The following is a 24,216-nucleotide window of genomic DNA, read 5'->3' as shown; positions in this document are numbered from 1 at the left end:
CCTCTTTCAGTTTCCATCTACCAAATCCATTCACAAGGCTTTGATCACAGCCCATGGCTACAGCAAAAGACACTGCCATTCAAGAATTTGAACCTGGAGATCTCCATTTCCAGCGACTTCGAGGGCCACCTCCCAGTGGTGTCGGGCGTCAACGAAGAGCCCTCGACTACAACGAGACAACCAAGCTTTTTTTTTTTTTTGCCAAGGTCTGGGGTCTCCCGCCCCCTAAGCCCTAGACCATCACCTAATCACCCTTACCCGTCTTGTTGCTTAACAACAACAACAGTAGAAAACACTTGCCCAAGGTTCCAAGCAGTAGATCTGAATCTGAAACTACAAGCACACCAAAAATATACGCGTCTTGTGACTGAACGTGATGTCGTCATCATCATGCAATATCATTAAACACAGATTTAATGTCTTGTGAAGTCTTCTTTTCTTCTGACCAACCACAGACCAGAATATCGTCATCAATATTACTTATGTCAGGTTTGGATTTAGAAATAGTTCCACTGATGAAAAATGGACAGATAATTAGTTTTACATAGATGTAAATGGAAATACGAGCAAATGGAAACCACTGTGTTTTATTTGTGAAAATTATGGTAGCGTTGCTAAATGATAGAACTACTACTTATATCACTGACAACGCTGACCAATAATAACCGAGTAGCAAGGATCACCGATGACAAGGAACAATAGAAAGAAGATTCAGCATTCGGCTTTTAAACAGCTACACAACAGTGGCGTCATTATTTTATGAAAATTTTGGTAAATTTGCATATAATGTGATTAAAGTTATTTAACCCTTTCGTTACTGTATTTATTTTGAGATGTTCTGTGTTTCTCTCAATTACTTTAAATCATCATCATCATTTAGCGTCCGCTTTCCATGCTGGCATGGGTTGGACGGTTCAACTGGGGTCTGGGAAGCCAGAAGGCTGCACCAGGCCTAGTCTGATCTGGCAATGTTTCTACGGCTGGATGCCCTTCCTAACGCCAACCACTCTGTGAGTGAGTGTAGTGGGTGCTTTTTACGTGCCACCGGCACGGAGGCCAGGTGAGGCTGGCAAACGGCCACGGTCGGATGGTGCTTCGAATTTTGTAAAATAACTTGGTTATCGTTAAGCTAGTGTTAGGAACAGTAATTGTGACTGTTATCTATTTATACGTATGGATGAATGGATGGACGTACATAGGTGGAAACTGAGTAGAAGTCCACCATATATAAGTGTGTGTGTGTGTGTGTGTCTATGTGTGTGTGAGTGTTTTTGTCTCTCCATCATCACTTGACAATCAGCATTGGTTTGTTTACATCCCCATAACTGAACAGTCTGGAGAAAAGAGACCAATAGAAATACCAGACTTAAAAATTTTTTTTTAAAACTACTGGGGGGGGCCTATTCATCCAACCAAAAAACCTTTCAAGGTGGTGCCCCAGCATGGCCACAGTCCAATGACTGAAACAAGTAAAAGATAAAAAAAAAGGGGGTTTTCTTTACCTTCAAAAACTTCAGGTGCCATCCATGCAGCACTCCCTTTATTGTTTGTCATATGCGTCTGAATGTCACAAGCAGTACCAAAGTCACAAATCTTCAATACTTTTCCACCCATTATCAGCAGCAAACTGCAAAAGAAGGTCAGAGGTCAATTATGTAAGAGCCACACTGTACTGGCATAGAGTAAAATATAGAATTAAGGATTGAAAAATGAGTACAAGAATTCGGTAATTATTCCTTTGTGGTAATTATTCCATGGTTGTGTGGTTAAGAAGCTCATTTTGCAGACATGTGGTTTCCGGTTCGGTTCCACTCTGCAGCACCTTAGGCGAGTGACTTTTATTATAGTCTTGGGTCAACCAATGCCTTGTGAGAGAATTTCGTAGACAGAAACTGTGTAGAAGCCTTGTGTGTGTGTGTGTGTGTGTGTGCTTGTGTGTGTGTGTGTGTGCGTGTGTGTGCTTGTGTGTGTGCTTGTGTGTGCTTGTGTGTGTGTGTGTGTGCGTGTGTGTGTGTGTGGTGTGTGCTTGTGTGTGTGTGTGTGTGTGTGCGTGTGTGTGTGTGCGTGTGTGTGCTTGTGTGTGTGTGTGCTTGTGTGTGTGTGTGCGTGTGTGTGTGGCTTGTGTGTGTGTGTGCTGTGTGTGTGTGGTGTTGGTTGTGTGTGTGCTGTGTGTGTGTGTGGTTGTGTGCTGTGTGTGCGTGTGTGTGTTCTTGTGTGTGTGTGTGTGGTGCTGTGTGTGTGTGTGGTGTGTGTGCTTGTGTGTGGTGTGCGTGTGTGTGCGTGTGTGTGCTTTTGTGTGTGTGTGTGTTGTTGTGTGGTGTGTGTGTGTGTGCTTGTGTGTGTGTTGGCTTGTGTTGTGTGTGTGGTATGTGCTAGTGTGTGTGGTGGCCTATATGTGTGTGTGTGTGCCTATGTGTGTATGTTTTGGTTGGTGTTAGGAAGGGCATCCAGCAAAATAAAAATCCTGCCGAAACAGACAGTGAAGCCTGGTGTAGTCCCCTACCTGGCCAGCTCCTGTCAAACCGTCCAACCCATACCAGCATGGAGAGTAGACATAAAATGTTGCTGATAATGATGATGATGTCATCTTCCTTCCCACCACTTGAGACAACCAGAGTTGGTTGGTTTACATTCACATGACTTAGTGGTTAAGCAAAAGAGAACTGATAAAATACATCTTTAAAAAAAAGTAGATGTACTCTGGTCATTTTGTTTGACTAAATACTTTCAAGGCAATGCTCCATCATGGCCACAGTTCAATGATCAAAACAAATAAAAGGTAAAAAAGTTATATTGTTGCTCTCCACCTCCCTCTTTTTAAGTATTGCTACCTTATCACCTCCTCCTCCTCCTCTTCCTTGACCCATTCCTATTTTCCTTCACCCCCACCCCAAACACATATTCACCACTGACCTCACATTCATCCATGTTCACCATTCACTGCAGCCACTTCTATCCCGATCTCCAATTGTTGGTCACCCTCCTGTCACACTCTCAAAAACCCACCCACCCGTCCAACCATCTCAATTCTCTGTCCCCGTTCTCTCTTTCTATAACTTTTTGTGCCATGAGGGTACACCCATGGCACCATCACCACTGCTTTTTACGTGGTACCATCACCACTGCTTTTTACGTGGCACCATCACCACTGCTTTTTACGTGGTACCATCACCACTGCTTTTTACGTGGCACCATCACCACTGCTTTTTACGTGGCACCATCACCACTGCTTTTTACGTGGCACCATAACCATTGCTTTTTACAGAGCACCATCACCACTGCTTTTTACGTGGTACCATCACCACTGCTTTTTACGTGGCACCATCACCACTGCTTTTTACGTGCACCATCACCACTGCTTTTTACGTGGCACCATCACCACTGCTTTTTACGTGGTACCATCACCACTGCTTTTTACGTGGCACCATCACCACTGCTTTTTACGTGGTACCATCACCACTGCTTTTTACGTGGTACCATCACCAGTGCTTTTTTATGTGGAACCAGTACAAGTGCTTTTAATATGGCACCAGCACACACCAATGCTTTTTACATGGCACCAGCATAAGTGCTTTTTTACAGGGCACCTTGGTTTTAGGATCTCAATTCTGTTGTGGAATGTGGGTCTTCTCAAGTACAGCAATGTACCACATATCTCAGACCCCTGTCATCTTTCATAAGGTTCAGCGTTTTGAGATTGGCCTTAAATACTTCGTCCCATGTCTTCCTGGCTCCCATTCTTCTACAACTTCTCACCACTTTAAGCAATCGGCATACAGACGTTAAATGATGATGATAACGATGAAGAAGCAATGAATTAGAATTTTTGCATTTGTGAAAACTGAAATGTGCATTGAGAGAAAACCCAAATATGTGCATTGGTCAAAATTGGAAAAAAAAAAAAAAACGCACCTCGATGAAAATTGAAACGCACATCAATAAATTTTTGAAATGTCCAATGGTGGAAACATCATGTTCGAATGTGCAACAGTGAACATTCTAATGTGCATCATTCAAAATTCATACGTGCATCGATCAAAATTGAAACCTTCATCACTCAAAATTGAAATAATGTGCATCAATGAATATTAAAATGTGCACTGGGGAAAAGAGAAGGTGAACAGCAGAAGAGAGCAGAGGAATTAGAGGTGGTGGTGGTGGTGGGGTTGAATAGAAATTACAAGAATTAAATTTAAGTGGAAAATTAGTGGAATCGTCCTGGTGTCTCACTGCCATTTGAAAGGACACTGGTTCATATTCTATCCTTGCTACTGGTCCATCTACATGACCAAAACACATGTAAATCTCTTGTTGTGTCCACATAGGCGCAGGAGTGGCTGTGTGGTAAGTAGCTTGCTAACCAACCACATGGTTCCGGGTTCAGTCCCACTGCGTGGCATCTTGGGCAAGTGTCTTCTGCTGTAGCCTCGGGCCGACCAAAGCCTTGTGAGTGGATTTGGTAGACGGAAACTGAAAGAAGCCTGTCGTATATATGTATATATATATATATATATGTGTGTGTGTGTATTTGTGTGTCTGTGTTTGTCCCCCTAGCATTGCTTGACAACCGATGCTGGTGTGTTTACATCCCCGTCACTTAGTGGTTCGGCAAAAAGAGACCAATAGAATAAGTACTGGGCTTACAAAGAATAAGTCCCGGGGTCGGTTTGTTCGACTAAAGGTGGTGCTCTAGCATGGCCACAGTCAAATGACTGAAACAAGTAAAAGAGTAAAGAGTATACCCATAAACATCGAGTCATCCCATAAATAGTACAGCTTTTTCAAAAGCATGAACTAAAAGTCGGAGGGGGACGGGATAAACTACCTGCATCAACTTGCTAAAAAAGCAGGTAGTAATTTTACTTTATTTACATTATTTACATTGTAATTTGTAACTTCGGTTTGTATTTTATGAAAGATAATCAAACCAAATGTTCATCTTTTTTAGCCACACTCAGCTTAGTGAACTGGAGCAACGTGAAATAAAGTGTCTCGCTCAAGAACACAACACGCAGCCCGGTCCAGGATTCAAACTCACAACCTCACGATCATAAGCTCCCCACTCTAACCACTGAGCCATGCACCTTCACATAACTATATTATATAACAACTTGCAGTATCGCCCAGCGTTGCTCGGGTTTATAAGGGAAATAACTATATAAGCACTTTTAGAGAGTTATAGCCAAAAAATAGCAAAAAAATGCATTCAAAATGGAAAAAAAATGATGGTAAATTTTTTTTTAAATCATTGACTCATCGTAGACATTTTTAGAGAGTTACTTCCCTTATATAATAGCGAAAAAATGCATTAAAAATGGGAAAAAATGATGGTAAATTATTTTTAAAATCGTAGACTCATCGTAGACGCGCGCTAATACCCAGAAGGGCTCGATATGAATCACGACTATAAGATACCCAGTTTTGGTTAAACTGCACCGCAAAATGTGGGAGTAGTTAAGAATCTAAATCGTAGGAGACAGACACTCACACAACTTCACTTTTATATATAAAGATATATAATACATATGCATAATATACTTATACATCAGTTAACTATATTATATAACAATACATAATATATATGTATACCAATATATAATAATTATACATTCTATAACTATATTACATAAGACTATATAATATATAAGTATACCAATGTATAATATAGAAAGACATTACATAATATATTGCATATGCACAATATAGCTATACATTATTTAATGAAATCCCTCTGAAATCTTCATTAAATTGAACATTAGTAGAAACATACAGGTTGTCTTCTCATTAGAAATATAATCACGAAAAGGGTTAATTATAAAAATGCTATGCTTAGTCAAGAGAAATCAATATTTTCAATAACATTTGTATGCATATATGTGCATTAATGGGTGTACGGATGTATATCAACGTGAATTTATGCATGTGAGAGTGAGTGTATGTATGTGAGAGAGTGAGGGAGTGAGTGTACTTGGATGTTTAGGAGTGGGTGTCTGTGTGAGTTGTGTATACATACAAGCATGCATTAAGGAGTGCGGGTGCACATGTGTGTAAATCAATGTCTATTTGCATAAACGCGCATGTGCATTCATTTACCTGCATGTGTGTGTAGCTGTGTCTGTATACATACATGTGTGGGTGTATGTAGTGGCATCTGTATACATGCCTGTGTGTGTATATGTATGTGTATATACACATATTTGTTTCTGCATGATGCAAATATAGTCAAATTTAACTCAAGTATATAACTATCATCATCATCATTTGACATTAATGTTCCAAGCTGGTATGGGTTGATAGATAGGAATGCGGCGAGCTGGCTGAAACGTTAGCACGCCGGGCGAAATGCGTAGCCGTATTTCGTCTGCCGTTATGTTCTGAGTTCAAATACCGCCGAGGTCGACTTTGCCTTTCATCCTTTCGGAGTCGATAAACTAAGAACCAGTTTCGCACTGGGGTCGATCTAATCAACTTAATCCATTTGTCTGTCCTTGTTTGTCCCCTCTGTGTTTAGCCCCTTGAGAGTAATAAAGAAATAGGTATTTCTTCTGAGTTCAAATACCGCCGAGGTCGACTTTGCCTTTCATCCTTTCGGGGTCGATAAACTAAGAACCAGTTTCGCACTGGGGTCGATCTAATCAACTTAATCCATTTGTCTGTCCTTGTTTGTCCCCTCTGTGTTTAGCCCCTGAGAGTAATAAAGAAATAGGTATTTCTTCTGAGTTCAAATACCGCCGAGGTCGACTTTGCCTTTCATCCTTTCGGGGTCGATAAACTAAGAACCAGTTTCGCACTGGGGTCGATCTAATCAACTTAATCCATTTGTCTGTCCTTGTTTGTCCCCTCTGTGTTTAGCCCCTTGAGAGTAATAAAGAAATAGGTATTTCTTCTGAGTTCAAATACCGCCGAGGTCGACTTTGCCTTTCATCCTTTCGGAGTCGATAAACTAAGAACCAGTTTCGCACTGGGGTCGATCTAATCAACTTAATCCATTTGTCTGTCCTTGTTTGTCCCCTCTGTGTTTAGCCCCTTGAGAGTAATAAAGAAATAGGTATTTCTTCTGAGTTCAAATACCGCCGAGGTCGACTTTGCCTTTCATCCTTTCGGAGTCGATAAACTAAGAACCAGTTTCGCACTGGGGTCGATCTAATCAACTTAATCCATTTGTCTGTCCTTGTTTGTCCCCTCTGTGTTTAGCCCCTTGAGAGTAATAAAGAAATAGGTATTTCTTCTGAGTTCAAATACCGCCGAGGTCGACTTTGCCTTTCATCCTTTCGGGGTCGATAAACTAAGAACCAGTTTCGCACTGGGGTCGATCTAATCAACTTAATCCATTTGTCTGTCCTTGTTTGTCCCCTCTGTGTTTAGCCCCTTGTGGGTAGTAAAGAAATAGGTATGGGTTGATAGATTTGTCAGACAGAAACTGAATGGAAGCTCATCACACACACACTTACACACACACACACACGCATGCACGCACGCACGCGCACATGACAATCTTTACTAATGATAATGATGATGATGTCCAATATTTTAAATTCAGGTTTGTCCCCGTGAACAGGGATAGCTTGATCTACCTCAGTCTTATACAGCAACTGCTCTCACACAATCTCACCATCTCGCCTGGTTTTGGGCATCCTCCCTCCTCAAGCCAGCACTCCCAATCACCTCCTCCACTTGTCCCCTCCATGTTTTCTTTGGTCAACCTCACTTTCACAGTTCATTCACTTTAAACTCAAGCGCTCTGGGCCGACCAAAGCCTTGCGAGTGGATTTGGCAGACGGAAACTGAAAGAAGCCCGTCACTTTCACAGTTCGTTCACTTTAAACTCAAGCGCTCTCCTCAGAACATGATCCTCATCCCTCCTCAACACACGTCCATACCACTCCATTCACCCTGGCCAGCTGCTCCACCGATTCCTTCAACCCCAGCATCCCCATCAAGTCCTCAGCCCCCCCTTTTATCCAGTAGTTTCACACCACACTTTGCTCTCTCGGTCCTTCCCAAAGCTGGCATTTTGCTTTCCCTCAGACACAATGTCTCACTCCCATACAGCATTGAAGATCTCACACACAAAAAACCCAAAAAAAACCACCCAACACACTCTGCAAAGTGGTTGGTGTTAAGAATGGCATCCAGCTGTAGACTTTATGCCAAAGCAAACAACAAAGCAAGGCACAGCCCTCTCACCTGTCGGATCCTGTCACACTGGACATTGTCTGAGCCATGCCAGCCATGCCAGCACATATTAAGGATGTAAATGATGATGATGACATTAATATACCAATATGCAATATGCCGTGCTTGAGTAGAAGACCCATCGAGCCAAGTGAGATTGTAATCGTGGCACATACTGGAGTCATGCAACTGGCACCTGTGGTGGTGGTAGTAGTAGTAGTAGGGGTGGTAGTAGTGGTAGTAGTAGTGGTGGTGGTAGTAGTAGTAGTAGTGGTGGTAGTAGTAGTGGTGGTGGTGGTGGTAGTAGTAGTAGTAGTAGTAGTAGTAGTAGTAGTAGTAGTGGTGGTGGTGGTGGTGGTAGTAGTAGTAGTGGTGACAGTGGCGGTAGTGGTAGTAGTAGTAGTACTACTCTCACTCTCAGAGTGGTTGGTGTTAGGAAGGGCTCCAATTGTAGAAACCATGTCAAATCAGGCTGGAGTCTGGTGCAGCCCCTCAGCTTGCCAGCCCTTGTCAAACCATCCAACCCATGTCAGCATGGACAATGGATGTTAAATGATGATAATGATGATACAAAAGTTGTTTTCTTTTGTGTTGCAAGTGACTTGGTGACCCTGCCAGTGCTGGTGCCGCATAAAAAGCACCCAATCCACTCTGCTGGGTGGTTGGTGTTAGGAAGGCCAAAACAGACACAGAAGTCTGGTGCAGTTTTCCGCTTGCCCAGCTACTGTCAAATCGTCCAACACATGCTAGCAAGGAAAGCAGACATTAGATGATAACATACACACAGACACACCACACTCACATGGTGGAGCAGGGGGGAGTCTCCTTGACTTGTCATCATGTAATGGAAAGAAGCATCACCAATGTACAAGCAATGTCTTATCTCCAACCTTTTACATAAGGACATCCATGCATGGGGCAAATGTCTTCTACAACAGATCCAGGCTTACCATACCTTACGAGGAATTTCATCAACGTTGTCGTTGTCATCGTTTTCTAATGTCTGTATTCCATGCTGTATGGGTTGGACGATTTGACAGGAGCTAAAAAGCCAGAGAGCTGCACCAGGTCCCTACTGTCTATTTTATGGCAAGGTTTCTACAGCTGGATGCCCTTCTTAATGCCAACCACTTTACAGTGTACTGGGTGCATTTTATGTGGTGCCAGTAGGGAAACCGGAAGACAGAAATTGTATGGAAGCCCATCGTGTATGAGTGAGTGTGAGAGTGTGAGTGCATGTGTGTGTGAGTGTATGAGTGTGTTCGTGAGAGAACGTGTGTGTGAGTGTGTGCATGTGTGAGAATGTGAGTGAGTGGGTGGATGAGAATGTGAGTGTGTGTGTGTGTGTGTGTGTGTGTGTGTGTGTGGTGTGTGTGTGTGTGAGAGAGAGTGCATGTGAGAATGTGAGTGCGTGTGTGAGAGCATGTTTGTGAGAGAAAGTGTGTGTGAGCATGTGTGTGTGAGTGTGTGTGTGAGTGAGTGCATGAGTATGTGTGTGTATGTGTGTGTGAGTGAGTGAGTGAGTGAGAGAGACAGACAGACAGACAAAGTGCATGTGTATGTGTGCATTTTGTCTTTGTGCTTGACAGTGGTTTGTCTATGATGTCCCTGAAACTTAGCAGTTCAGCAAGAGAGGCCAATGGAAAAAGTAAAAGTGCAACTCTTAAAAAATAAGTACCAGGCACGACTTGTTTGACTAAAAAACCCTTCAATGCAGTGGCCCCAGGAGGGCCGCAATCCAACGACTGAAACAAGCAAAAACAACAACAAAAAAACGGATAAAGATATAAAGTGTTATTTACTTGGGTGGTTTGAGATCTCTATGAATGAGAGCTTTCGGTTTCATACTGTGCAGATATTCCACGCCTCTGGCACACTGCAGGGCCCAGCTGATGGCATGGGCTGCAGTGTATGCAGGTTGCGGGCCAGCTCCGTGAAGAACTGGAAAATAAAAGAGAACAGAAAGAAAAAATAAGAACCAAAAAAAAAGAAAGAACGAAAAAAACCAATAACTGAAATTATTCCAGTAGTAAAATAGTAATAAGTGATGGTGATGGTGGTGGTGGTGGTGTGGTGGTGGTACGACTAATGGTAGTAGCAGCGACGGTGATGGTGATATGACTAGTAGCAGTAGTAGCGGCAGTGGTGGTAGTAGTAGTAGTAGTAGTAGTGGTGGTGGTGGTGGTGGTGATGGGTGGTGGTAGTAATGGTGGTGGTGGTGGTGGTAGTAGTAGTGGTGGTGGTGGTGGTGGTGGTGGTGGTGGTACGGCTAGTAGTAGCTGCAGCAGCAGTGGTGGTGGTGGTGGTGGTAGTAGTAGTAGTAGTGGTGGTGATGGTGGTGATAGACCAGTAGTGGTAGTGGTGGTGGTAGTAGTTGTGGTGGTGGTGGTATGTCTAGTAGCTGTAGCAGCAATGGTAGTGGTGGTACAAGTAGTGGTAACAGCAGCAACGGCAGCAGTGGCGCCGGTGGTTTTGGAGGCAGTAGCAGCAGTGGTTGTAGCAGAAGTAGTTAGCGGTGGTTGTAGTGGAGGTGGTGGTGGTGGTACAAGTTGTTGTAATAGTAGTAATAATAATAATAATAATAATAATAACAATAGTACTAGTTGTGGTGATGGTATTATTAGCAGCAACAGTAGCGGGGGGAGTAGTAGTAGTAGTAGTAGTAGTAGTAGTAGTAGTCGTGGTCATCATTGCAACAGTAGAAAGAGAATTAGTAAATCATAGTGACTGAATGGCAGCATTTATATTTGTTTTTCGGTTGTTTTTGTTTTTGTTTTTTGTTTGTTGGTTTTTTCGCAGACTTTTGACCTTTCCGTTAAATTTTATAGCCATGGCACGTTCATGCATATAAATATATCGCTGCTCATTCTTCGGCTGGTTTCGGTGACTGGAATGCAGCCAGCTGAAGAGCTTGGCTTCTATGCTTCAGTCAATAATATCGACCACAGCTCTCGGTTCGTTCAAACAGTCGTTTTATCGATCACCGTTTGACAAGCTGCTAAGCTGTTACTGGACGCAACGGGATACCAGCATAAGCAACACCATAGCAGCATGAAGCATTGATGGGGAAATAAAGTTCAGGTTAGTTCAAATACGTCTGCGACATAGGCGCAGGGGTAGCTGTATGGTAAGTAGCTTGCTTACCAAACACATGGTTCTGGGTTCAGTCCCATTGCGTGGAACACTGGGCAAGTGTCTTCTACTATGGCCGTGTGAGTGGATTTGGTAGACGGAAACTGAAAGAAGCCTGTCGTATATATGTATATATATATATATATATATATATGTGTGTGTGTATGTGTTTGTGTGTCTGTGTTTGTCCCTCTAACATCGCTTGACAACCAATGCTGGTGTGTTTACGTCCCCTTAACTTAGCGGTTCGGCAAAAGAGACCGATAGAATAAGTACTAGGCTTACAAAGAATAAGTCCCGGGGTCGACTTGCTCGACTAAAGGCAGTGCTCCAACATGGCCGCAGTCAAATGACTGAAACAAGTAAAACAGTAAACAGTATATTTTAATTTTTAAAGCCAATTTTTACTGCAGTTTACCATGGAGAGGAAAGAATTCTCTATCAAAGAGGAAGGTGTAATAAGCCAGAAATGCATCTAGACAGCCAAGACAGAGCTGATAATGGTGTGACTGCACCTTTGCCATAAGTGGGAATCATTTCTCCAGCTGAAATTGCTTTAGAAGAATTGATGGATACAGAAGAAAAAAACTGGCAGACATCTGTCTTCAGATGTCTATCTACCTATGTGCCTTTCTGCCTAGCTAGCTATCTACCTTACCCAACAACCTGCTTATCTACCTACCTACTTGCCTATCTTCCCGCTTGCCTATCTATCTACCTACATACATACCTATCTACCTACCTACTTGCCTATCAGCCTGCTTGCCTATCTATCTACCTACATACATACCTATCTACCTACCTACTTGCCTATCAGCCTGCTTGCCTATCTATCTACCTACATACATACCTATCCACCTACCTACCCACCTACCTACCCACCTACCTACCCACCTACTTGCCTATCTGCCTGCTTGCCAATCTATCTACCTACATACCTACCTACCTACCCACCTGCAGTGAAACTGCTTTAGAAGTTAAAATATTTCACAGATATATTGGAACTAACCTAAAGTTTGTATAAGCCATATCTATCTATGGCCAGGTACCAACCTGGGTTGCAGCAACAAAGTCCACCTACCACACTCTTTGGTTCATCATCACTGTCTCGAGGTCCTGGATACAGTCCAGGCCAATGTCTGCAATCAAGTGGTCAGTGTAAATGTGATAACATTTTCCACTTCTTACATTAACATGAATTAGGTTCCACATGGCTAATTTGGATGCTACCAGTTCAGGGTGGCACATGCAGTGACCAAATAGTTGGAGCTGTCTTTATCTGATCCTTTCACGAATTTTCAGAAGGTCCCCACAAAGGCATTTGCTGAAAGAAGCTTAACATATGTGTGTGTGTATGTGTGACATATATGCACATGTATAAGGTGGCGAGCTGGCAGAACCGTTAGCACGTCGGACGAAATGCGTAGCTGTATTTCATCTCCCGTTATGTTCTGATTTCAAATTCCGCCGAGGTCGACTTTGCCTTTCATCCTTTCGAGGTCGATAAATTAAATACCAGTGACGCATTGGGGTCAATGTAATCAACTTAATACCTATGTCTGTCCTTGTTTGTCCCCTCTGTGTTTAGGCCCCTTGTGGGTAATAAAGAAATAGGTATTTCGTCTGTCGTTACATTCTGAGTTCAAATTCCGCAGAGGTCGACTTTGCCTTTCATCATTTCGGGGTCGATAAATTAAGCGCCAGTTAAGCACTGGGGTCGATGTAATCATCTCAATCCGTTTGTCTGTCCTTGTTTGTCCCCTCTATGTTTAGCCCCTTGTGGGTAATAAAGAAACATATATGCACATGTATAAGGTGGCGAGCTGGCAGAACCGTTAGCACGTCGGGCGAAATGCGTAGCCGTATTACATCTCCCGTTACGTTCTGATTTCAAATTCCGCCGAGGTCGACTTTGCCTTTCATCCTTTCGAGGTCGATAAATTAAATACCAGTGACGCATTGGGGTCAATGTAATCAACTTAATACCTATGTCTGTCCTTGTTTGTCCCCTCTGTGTTTAGCCCCTTGTGAGTAATAAAGAAACATATATGCACATGTATAAGGTGGCGAGCTGGCAGAACCGTTAGCACGTCGGGCGAAATGCGTAGCCGTATTTCATCTCCCGTTACGTTCTGATTTCAAATTCCGCCGAGGTCGACTTTGCCTTTCATCCTTTCGAGGTCGATAAATTAAATACCAGTGACGCATTGGGGTCAATGTAATCAACTTAATACCTATGTCTGTCCTTGTTTGTCCCCTCTGTGTTTAGGCCCCTTGTGGGTAATAAAAAATAGGTATTTCGTCTGTCGTTACATTCTGAGTTCAAATTCCGCAGAGGTCGACTTTGCCTTTCATCATTTCGGGGTCGATAAATTAAGCGCCAGTTAAGCACTGGGGTCGATGTAATCATCTCAATCCGTTTGTCTGTCCTTGTTGTCCCCTCTATTTTAGCCCCTTGTGGGTAATAAAGAAACATATATGCACATGTATAAGGTGGCGAGCTGGCAGAACCGTTAGCACGTCGGGCGAAATGCGTAGCCCCGATTCATCTCCCGTTACGTTCTGATTTCAAATTCCGCCGAGGCGACTTTGCCTTTCAACATCCTTTCGAGGTCGATAAATTAAATACCAGTGACGCATTGGGGTCAATGTATCAACTTAATACCTATGTCTGTCCTTGTTTGTCCCCCCTCTGTGTTTAGCCCCTTTGTGAGTAATAAAGAAACATATATGCACATGTTAAGGTGGCGAGCTGGCAGAACCGTTAGCACGTCGGGTGAAATGCGTAGCCGTATTTCATCTCCCGTTACGTTCTGATTTCAAATTCCGCCGAGGTCGACTTTGCCTTTCATCCTTTCGAGGTCGATAAATTAAATACCAGTGACGCATTGGGGTCAATGTAATCAACTTAATACCTATGTCTGTCCTTGTTTGTCCCCTCTGTGTTTAGGCCCCTTGTGGGCAATAAAGAAATAGGTATTTCATCTCCCGTTATGTTCTGATTTCAAATTCCGCCGAGGTCGACTTTGCCTTTCATCCTTTCGGGGTCGATAAATTAAGTGCCAGTTAAGCACTGGGGTCGATGTAATCGTCTTAATCCGTTTGTCTGTCCTTGTTTGTCCCCTCTGTGTTTAGGCCCCTTGTGGGTAATAAAGAAATAGGTATTTCGTCTGTCGTTACATTCTGAGTTCAAATTCCGCAGAGGTCGACTTTGCCTTTCATCCTTTCGGGGTCGATAAATTAAATACCAGTGACGCATTGGGGTCAATGTAATCAACTTAATACCTATGTCTGTCCTTGTTTGTCCCCTCTGTGTTTAGGCCCCTTGTGGGTAATAAAGAAATAGGTATTTCGTCTGTCGTTACATTCTGAGTTCAAATCCGCAGAGGTCGACTTTGCCTTCAATCCTTTCGAGGTCGATAAATTAAATACCAGTGACGCATTGGGGTCAATGTAATCAACTTAATACCTATGTCTGTCCCTGTTTGTCCCCTCTGGTTTAGGCCCCTTGTGTGGTATAAAGAAATAGGTATTTCGTCTGTCGTTACATTCTGAGTTCAAATTCCCAGAGGTCGACTTTGCCTTTCATCCTTTCGGGGTCGATAAATTAAGCGCCAGTTAAGCACTGGGGTCGATGTAATCGTCTTAATCCGTTTGTCTGTCCTTGTTTGTCCCCTCTATGTTTAGCCCCTTGTGGGCAATAAAGAAATAGGTATTTCGTCTGTGTTTAGCCCCTTGTGGACAATAAAGAAATAGGTATTTCGTCTGTCGTTACATTCTGAGTTCAAATTCCACAGAGGTCGACTTTGCCTTTCATCCTTTCGGGGTCGATAAATTAAGTGCCAGTTAAGCACTGGGGTCGATGTAATCATCTCAATCCGTTTGTCTGTCCTTGTTTGTCCCCTCTATGTTTAGCCCCTTGTGGGTAATAAAGAAACATATATGCACATGTATACATGTATGGAAGTGTGTGTATGTTTGCGTCTCCTTGTCATGACATCACATGATGGTTGTGAAATCATCGTCACAGTCATACAAGCAGTACCATCTATATTGAATGTTCTGCACCATATGTGGTCATGGGGAAGTATTACCTTGCTTGAAAACAAGCGAGGGCGAGCAACAGGAAGAGCATCCAGCTTCAGAAAATCTGCCTCAATATATTCTGTCCGACACATGCAAACACGGGAAAAGTGGACATTAAAATGATGACGAAACACACACAGACACACACACAAAATCAAGTGCAAACCTAACAGGTTAGGTACAATTGCTTGGTACAGGCAAGAAAAATTATGCGCCATCATAAAGGTCAGTTGCTCTGCTGATGTGAATACTACTTCAGAAATCAAACAGAAAGAGAATAAACTACAGACAAACTACTTCGAAACCGTCAGCTTCGATACCCGGATTATAAACTCACGTTTACATGAATAATAATTGGTGTGTGCTTAGTTTTTGGAGTAAATGCCTAAATGACAATCTGGATAAGCTGGAGTTTTCCTAAAAAAACAGAAATTGACCAACTAATTTGCAGATCACAAATACAACTTGAAAGCAAAACGGTAAAATTACGCCAGACATTTCTCAAGTCCAAATACTAACGTTGTTTCTGTCATCTAAATTCCAATACTTTGTGTTTTTTGTTAGAAACCAGCTCATTTCTTAGAAGGAAGAATTCAAATAATTTTTTTTAAATAATAGAGAACACATGAAGTCATGCACACACACACACACACATACACATACACACACACACAGTGTTGGGAATTTGTGAAGAAAATAAAAGAGAAATCAAAAGAAAGACAGTGAATATATATTTCTTTATTGCCCACAAGGGGCTAAACATAGAGGGGGCAAACAAAGACAGACATAGGTATTAAGTCGATTACATCGACCCCAGTGCGTAACTGGTACTTAATTTATCGACCCCGAAAGGATGAAAGGCACAGTCGACCTCTGCGGAATTTGAACTCAGAACGTAAAGACAAACGAAATACCTATTTCTTTACTACCCACAAGGGGCTAAACATAGAGGGGACAAACAAGGTCAGACAAAGGGATTAAGTCGATTACATCGACCCCAGTGCGAAACTGGTACTTTATTTATCAACCCCGAAAGGATGAAAGGCAAAGTCGACCTCGGCAGAATTTGAACTCAGAACGTAAAGACAAACGAAATACCTATTTCTTTACTACCCACAAGGGGCTAAACATAGAGGGGATAAACAAGGACAGACAAAGGGATTAAGTCGATTACATCGACCCCAGAGGGATGGATGGACAGAGGGACAGACGGACGGATGGACAGAGGGACGGATGGACAGAGGGACGGATGGACAGAGGGATGGATGGACAGATGGACAGATGGACGGATGGACAGAGGGACAGTTGGTCAGAGGGACGGATGGACAGAGGGACAGATGGACAGAGGGACAGATGGACAGAGGGACGGATGGACAGAGGGACGGATGGATGGATGGACAGACTGACGGAGAGTGAGGGAGTGACAGAGGGGGAGGGTGTGACGGAGGTGGGGGAGCATGATGGAGGGGGAGTGATGGAGCCAAGGGAAGGAGAGGGGACAGAGGGAGCCAACTAGACAGGTAGGTTGGTAGGTATGCAAGTAGGCAGATCAGCAAGTAGATTAAGCAGGTAGGTAGATAAGCAAGATTCTGGGTAAGGTAGATAGCCAGGCAGAAAGGCACAGAGACATATGAAGACAACTGTCTGCCAGCATTTTGTTTTCTATCCATCAATGCTTTTTGTAATAAAATATACTTTTTGGTTACCATGGTTATTGAAAAGCAGTGAAGTATTATATTTTTCAATACAAAAGAAATTATTTCAACTCTGGTAATAATTTTGATTTGATTTAATATTTCATTTTTTTTCTTTCGTAATTCGCTTCTGTCATTATATTATTATAATTGTCTCAGACATCAAACTACTTTACTTTTGATAAATTTTGACACATGGATATCTATTAGACATTTCACTTTCACTGTTTGTGCGTTTGTTGAGGATTTTTTTTATTTCATTTGAAATTCTGTTATTGGCATTTTTTCATTCACATATATATATATATATATATAAATATACACACATATACATATGTATATACATATGTATACATGTATATATGTATATGTATATATACATATGTATACATGTACATATATGTACATGTATATATGTGTGTGTGTTTGTGTGTGTGTGTATATATATATATATATATATATATATGCATATATAAATACATATAATGTGTGTGCATGTGTGTGTGTGTATATATATATATATAATGTATGTGTGTGCATATATGTGTATGTATACATACATATAATGTATAGATGTATTACATGTATATATGTCTGTATACATGTGTACATACATGTGTGTGTGTATATATATTTATATATATATATATATGTATGTATACTTATAATGTGTATGTATATATGTATGTTTGTATGTGTATGTGTGTGCACACATACATATAATGTATAGATGTATATAAATGTATATATGTCTTATGCATACTTATAATGTGTATGTATATATGTATGTTTGTGTGTGTATGTGTGTACGCATGCGCACGCATATGTATGTATATGTGAATGTGTGTAGTTTATATTCATATTTGTCCTCCAACTCAGATGTGTTTAAAAATTATGTTTTAAAATGTGAGATATAGAATTTTCTTTTCAAACATGAAAAAAAAAAATGTTTTTTCGTCTGCAGCAAAAAGACAAAAAAAAAATTCTACGCAAAAAAAAAGAAACAATGACAGAAGAAAAGAGAAAACAAAAACAAAAAAACACACACACAACCTAGACCAGCAAAATGTCACACAACAGAAACATTAAATAAAGGTAAACTCACAGAAGCCGATCCAATAAGAGAAGAAGAAAAGAAATCGTTTAAAAGACAACAAGAGCAAAAATCAACAAAGGTGAGTGACTTTAATAATTATTAAAATAATCTAACGAGAAGAAAAAATATATAAAGTTCAAAGATATATTTTTTGGTTGTTGTTTCTCACCAAAATACTTCCAAAAGCCAATGAAAATTACAAGATGGAGAGAAAAAATTATTTTGGAAATTCTTCTGTTTTTTGGTGGGCGATCCATCAGACAGCTCAATCTGATGGAATCAGATGTTTATATATACATATATATATATATATATATATATATATATATATATATATATATATAAACCACATACAGATACAAACATACATATATACATACACATTATAAGTATGCATATATATATATATATATATATACACACACATACATACACACACATATATGCACACATGTATACAGACATATATACATTTATATACATCTATACATTATATGTATGTGCGTACACACGTACACACACATACACATACAAACATACATATATACATACACATTATAAGTATGCATATATATATATATATATATATATATACAATTATATATACATTATATATACATTATATATATATACAATTATATATACATTATATATTATATATATATAATGTGTATGTGATCATGTGATCAGTCTTGTTGTAATGTTTTCTAACAGTTGCTCGGCAACGGGGAAATAAGAGAAATGTAAGCAGAAATCTTATGTTTTTGTAATAAATCCGAGTGGAATTGCGAGAGACTGGTGCGAATGAGAAATAACAACGGTTCACAGGAACTCGCTGAGACTGGAATATAGAAATGAGGAGAAACAAGTAGAATTCTGACAAGGTGAGAAGGGGAAAAAAAAAACAAACGTGCCAAACTTGGTTTTCCAGGAAGTACTGTGTAATGAAACATACTCTTTACTCTCTTTTACTTGTTTCAGTCATTTGACTGCGGCCATGCTGGAGCACCGCCTTTTAATCGAGCAAATCGACCCCGGGACTTATTCTTTTGTAAGCCCAGTACTTATTCTATCGGTCTCTTTTGCCGAACCGCTAAGTAACGGGGACATAAACACACCAGCATCGGTTGTCAAGCAATGCTAGGGGAACAAACACAGACACACAAACATATTCACACACACTTATATATATATATACATATATACGACAGGCTTCTTTCAGTTTCCGTCTACCAAATCCACTCACAAGGCATTGGTCGGCCCAGGGCTATAGCAGAAGACACTTGCCCAAGATGCCACGCAGTGGGACTGAACCCGGAACCATGTGGTTGGTTAGCAAGCTACTTACCAAACAGCCACTCCTGCGCCTAAAGGTAACTTTACCCTTCCTTTACCTTTACCCTGGGTCAGAGTGGGAGGACAGAGTGGACACCTATATACATATATATCATCATTCATCATCATCATTTAACATCCGCTTTCCATGCTAGCATGGGTTGGACGATTTTGGACGATTTTGACTAAGGGCTGGTGAACCAGATGGCTGCACCAGGCTCCAGTCTTGATTTGGCAGAGTTTCTACAGCTGGATTCCCTTCCTAACGCCAACCACTCCGTGAGTGTAGTGGGTGCTTTTCGCATGCCACCGGCACAGGGGCCAGTCAGGCGGTACTGGCAACGATCTCACTCGAATCCTTTTACACATGCCACCAGCACAGGTGCCAGTAAGGTGACTTTGGTAATGATCATGCTCAAATCGTGCCCTTTTATGTGCCACTGGCACGAAAGACAGTTGGCTGCTTTGGTAACAATCACACTCGGGTGGTGCTCTTGGCACCCTACTAGCACGATAATAATATATATATATATATCATCATTTAATGCCTATTTTCCATGCTGGCATGGGTTGGACAGTTTGACGGGAGCTGGCAAACCAGAAGACTGCACCAGGTTTCACTGTTTTGCATAGGTTTTAGGGCTGGATGCCCTTCGTAATGCCAAACGCTTTTCAGAGTGGACAGGGTGCTTTTCATGTGGAACCAGTACTGACAAGGTCTGTTTCGGCATGGTTTTTATGGCTGGATGCCCTTCCTAATGCCAACCACCTTATAGAGTTGACTGGATTCTTTTACATGGCACCAGCACCAGTGAGGTCACCAAGTAACTTGCAAGACAAAGATCTTTTAAGACAGGCAAGACAGTTGGCTAAGTAGGTAAGTAGATAGGTAGATAGGCAGATAAGTAGGTAGAGAGGGACAGATGGACAGAGTGATGGAGGGGAAAGGCATGATGGAGGGGGAGGGCATGAAGGAAGGGGAGGGCATGATGGAGGGGGAGAGCATGATGGAGGGGGAGATTAGGGTGTGACAGAAGGACAGAAACAGGTGTCTTGCTGTAGAGAAGATACAAGACTGATGGAGAGAGCAAGACAAAGATAGAGAGAGAGACAGAGTGTGTAATCACAAGCAAAGGTGTCCACTCTGTCCTCCCACTCTGACCCAGGGTAAAGGTAAAGGAAGGGTAAAGTTACCTTTTTGAGTCATATCAACTGACAAGGGCCAGTTTCCTGGTTCCCATGGTGTATATATTCCCCACCCAGATGGGACACTGGTCCATCACAGGATAACACATTTTTGCCAGCTGAGGGAACTGGAGCAACATGAAATGAAGTGTTTTGCTCAAGAACACTACATGTTACCTAGTCCAGGAATCGAAACCACCATCTCACGATCATGAGTCCAACACCCTAACCACTAAGCCATGCACCTCTACACTCTGACCCAGGGGAACGTCAAGAATGTGACAGCCAAAGGGTGAGAGGGCTGCATCAGCACTAGGTTGATACTCATTTTCAGCTGTAAGGGGCCCATGGCTGGTTTCTCGGTTTCTCTGACATATATATTCATCCCTGGACAGAACACCAGTCCCTCACAGAATTACTCCTTTTTACCAGCTGAGTAGACTGGAACAACTTGAAATGATGTTTTGATCAAGAATACAATGCATTGTCCAGTCTAGGAACCGAAACCACAATCTCACGATCATGAGTCCAACACCCTAACCACTAAGCCATGCACCTTTGCTTACATTTTTTTTTTTTCACTTTCTTTCTTTGTTTCCTGTCCTTTTTGTCTTCCTTTCCCTTTTCCCTTTATTCTCCCTCTAACCAAGCTTCCAAAAATTTACCACACACATGCATCCAAGGACTATTGTCATTGTTATGTCTCTATGAATTCGTGTTGCAAGATCCTTGATGTGAAATCCTGTATTGAAACAGATATTGTTGTATTTCAGGGATGGTCATTTTTTTTCATTTAATAAGACGCTCAGAGAAAGAAAAAAGAGAAAGAGAGGGGCTATTTATAAACCTGATTAGACAAGAGCAGTTCAAAGTGATGTGGCTTAACCCATCAAGTCCCAGATACTTAAATTTCTGAATATTACTTTTAAATTTTTACAAATGATTGAAAATAGGTTAAAATGAAAACAATAATTATCAAAACTCCTTTACTTCGAGTAATAATGGAAATACTCGATGTTCTATAAATATATTTCTTTACTACCCACAAGGGCTAAACACAGAGGGGACAAACAAGGACAGACAAAGGGATTAAGTCGATTACATCGACCCCCAGTGCGTAACTGGTACTTAATTTATCGACCCCAAAAGGATGAAAGGCAAAGTGGACCTCGACGACACTGAGACAATGTGATATAGTTTATTTAATGTTCTCATTTAGTGTCCTATTTCTAGGACAGTGGGACTTAATGGGTTAATCAAGGACACAGTGTACTACCCAGTTCAGGAATCGAACCCACAACTTCTTGATCAAGAGCCCGACACCCTACCTACTTACATCAACCCACAAACTTCATTCTTACTGGTGAGCCTTATGAGTCTTTATTCACCTGCTTTGAATATTGTCTCAGCTGTATTGTCTTTGAAATTTTTGTCAAAAACACAAAAAAAAAATGGAAAAGAGACGAAACGCCATTCTCAAATGATTCGGTTGTCTTTAACTTGACAACCAAACTCAGTAAACTGATTCCGGTCATTACTTATTCAGAGCAAAGAAGACTTGCTGTTTTATAAGTTTCTTCTACTGCTTCTTTGAATAACTAATTTCAATGGCTTGTGGTTATTGTAGTTCACTTATGGAATGCAGAGATCTTGTGATTGCTTAAGGTAATTTTCTATTTTGCTATTTATTCATATATTTAAGGGGGGTATTTTTATAAAAAAAAAAACATAGAGGCACAGGAGTGGCCGTGTGGTAAGTAGCTTGTTTACCAACCACATGGTTCCGGGTTCAGTCCCACTGCGTGGCACCTTGGGCAAGTGTCTTCTACTATAGCCTCGGGCGGACCAAAGCCTTGTGAGTGCATTTGGTAGATGGAAACTGAAAGAAGCCTGTCGTATATATGTATATATATATATATGCGTGTGTGTGTTTGTCCCCCTAGCATTGCTTGACGACCAATGCTGGTGTGTTTATGTCTCCGTTACTTAGCGGTTCGGCAAAAGAGACCGATAGAATAAGTACTGGGCTTACAAAAGAATAAGTCCCGGGGTCGAGTTGCTCGATTAAAGGCAGTGCTCCAGCATGGCCGCAGTCAAATGACTGAAACAAGTAAAAGGGTATATCTTTTTCTCTCTATAGATAGCAATGTGGTTGAGGTGTCTGCTTTCTAAAGGTAAAATTCCAGGTTTGATTCCACTGCCATTGTACTTGCAGCAGGTGTCTTCTTCTGAAACCAATGTTTAATGAAAGGAATTTGATAAACAGAAACTGTGCACAAGCCCTGTATGTATTTGGTAATCTAAAGCCTGTAAGAAACAGGCTTCTGTTAGAGGCCTGTGAGACTTTAAGTAGCATGGAGCCAATCAAGCTGTTTTAAATAATACCACATATATGCGCCTTCACATATATGTAGCATGTATTTCTGGCAGGCTGCAATTTGACATGACACAACGCATGTAACATTAAGTATGCAATTTATAATGTTTATTACACTAGTGCTACTTCTATTTCATATTTGTGTATGTGTGTGTATTTATATATATATATATATATATATATGTGTGTGTGTGTGTGTGTGTGTGTGACCTCATGAGTACCGCTGCCGATTTTTTTTCCTCTGTCTTCCCTTCTCGGGATCTTTCCTTCTCCTATGTTTCCGACGAAGAGCTCCGCTCGAAATGTTAAACCCTCCTTCTTCCCTTCCTTCCTGAGCGTCCAATAATACTTTATTTGTTCCACGTCCTCGCCTTGCTGTGTTTTTTTTGCTTTTTTGTGTTTTCTTGTTTGGATTAACTATATATATATATATATATATATATATATATATATCGTTGCTATTATGTCAAACATCCAAATTTGGCCAAATGTGTTTATTTCAATATTTCATTTTGCCTGCAATGGCCAGTTACTTTGGTCAAGCAATCACATCTGCAGCTGCTTCTGATTTTCCGAAAATGTAATAAGCCCCACAAATGACAGTTTTGCAAAAGTATTTCTGACTGAAAATATCATACATGCCATGCAGTTAAAATTCCATGCATCCAACAAAGTATTATTGTTAAGCTTAAACTGTTGCTAATGTAAAAAGAAATGGAACAGCAAAACTATTTTTTTCATTTTCTGTAAAGGCAACATTTCAACTTACGACAATTTTGCATAATACCAACAATATAAATGCGGAGTAGATAAAATAGGGGACAACTGATGAAGGGCATGTTCTTAATGTTGCATGTCTCGTTTCTCTGTTTGTTTTGGTTTCATTGTCAAAAAAAACAGGTTGGTTTTCTATGTTTTTGTTTTTTATGTTCTCGTTTCTCATTTTGTCCACGTTTTTTGATGTCCTGTACCTATATATGCTTGTATATATACATATATATATAGGTATGTACACATATGTATATAGACATGCATATATCTATATATTATTTATATTATTATATTTCGTTTTTGGATTTGGTTTGCAAGATTCTTTATAATAAGGCACAAAAAGAAAATGACTCTCCCCAGACACA

General features: G+C 41.0%; 1 protein-coding gene across 1 annotated transcript in view; it reads right to left on the bottom strand.

Moving 5' to 3' along the window:
- Positions 1 to 24,216, bottom strand: part of LOC115222960 (mitogen-activated protein kinase kinase kinase 7) — a 187,274-nt gene that overhangs the window by 87,918 nt on the left and 75,140 nt on the right. The window contains exons 4-5 of the mRNA XM_036511993.1: positions 9,978 to 10,116; positions 1,503 to 1,627 (exon numbers count right to left, since the gene is read on the bottom strand). Of these exons, the coding sequence (XP_036367886.1) occupies positions 1,503 to 1,627; positions 9,978 to 10,116 (264 nt within the window). The remainder of the gene's footprint in view (positions 1 to 1,502; positions 1,628 to 9,977; positions 10,117 to 24,216) is intronic.

The sequence above is a fragment of the Octopus sinensis genome, linkage group LG21, assembly GCF_006345805.1.
Source record: "Octopus sinensis linkage group LG21, ASM634580v1, whole genome shotgun sequence".
Lineage (NCBI taxonomy): Eukaryota > Metazoa > Mollusca > Cephalopoda > Octopoda > Octopodidae > Octopus > Octopus sinensis.
This window is presented reverse-complemented; position numbering and strand designations above follow the sequence as displayed.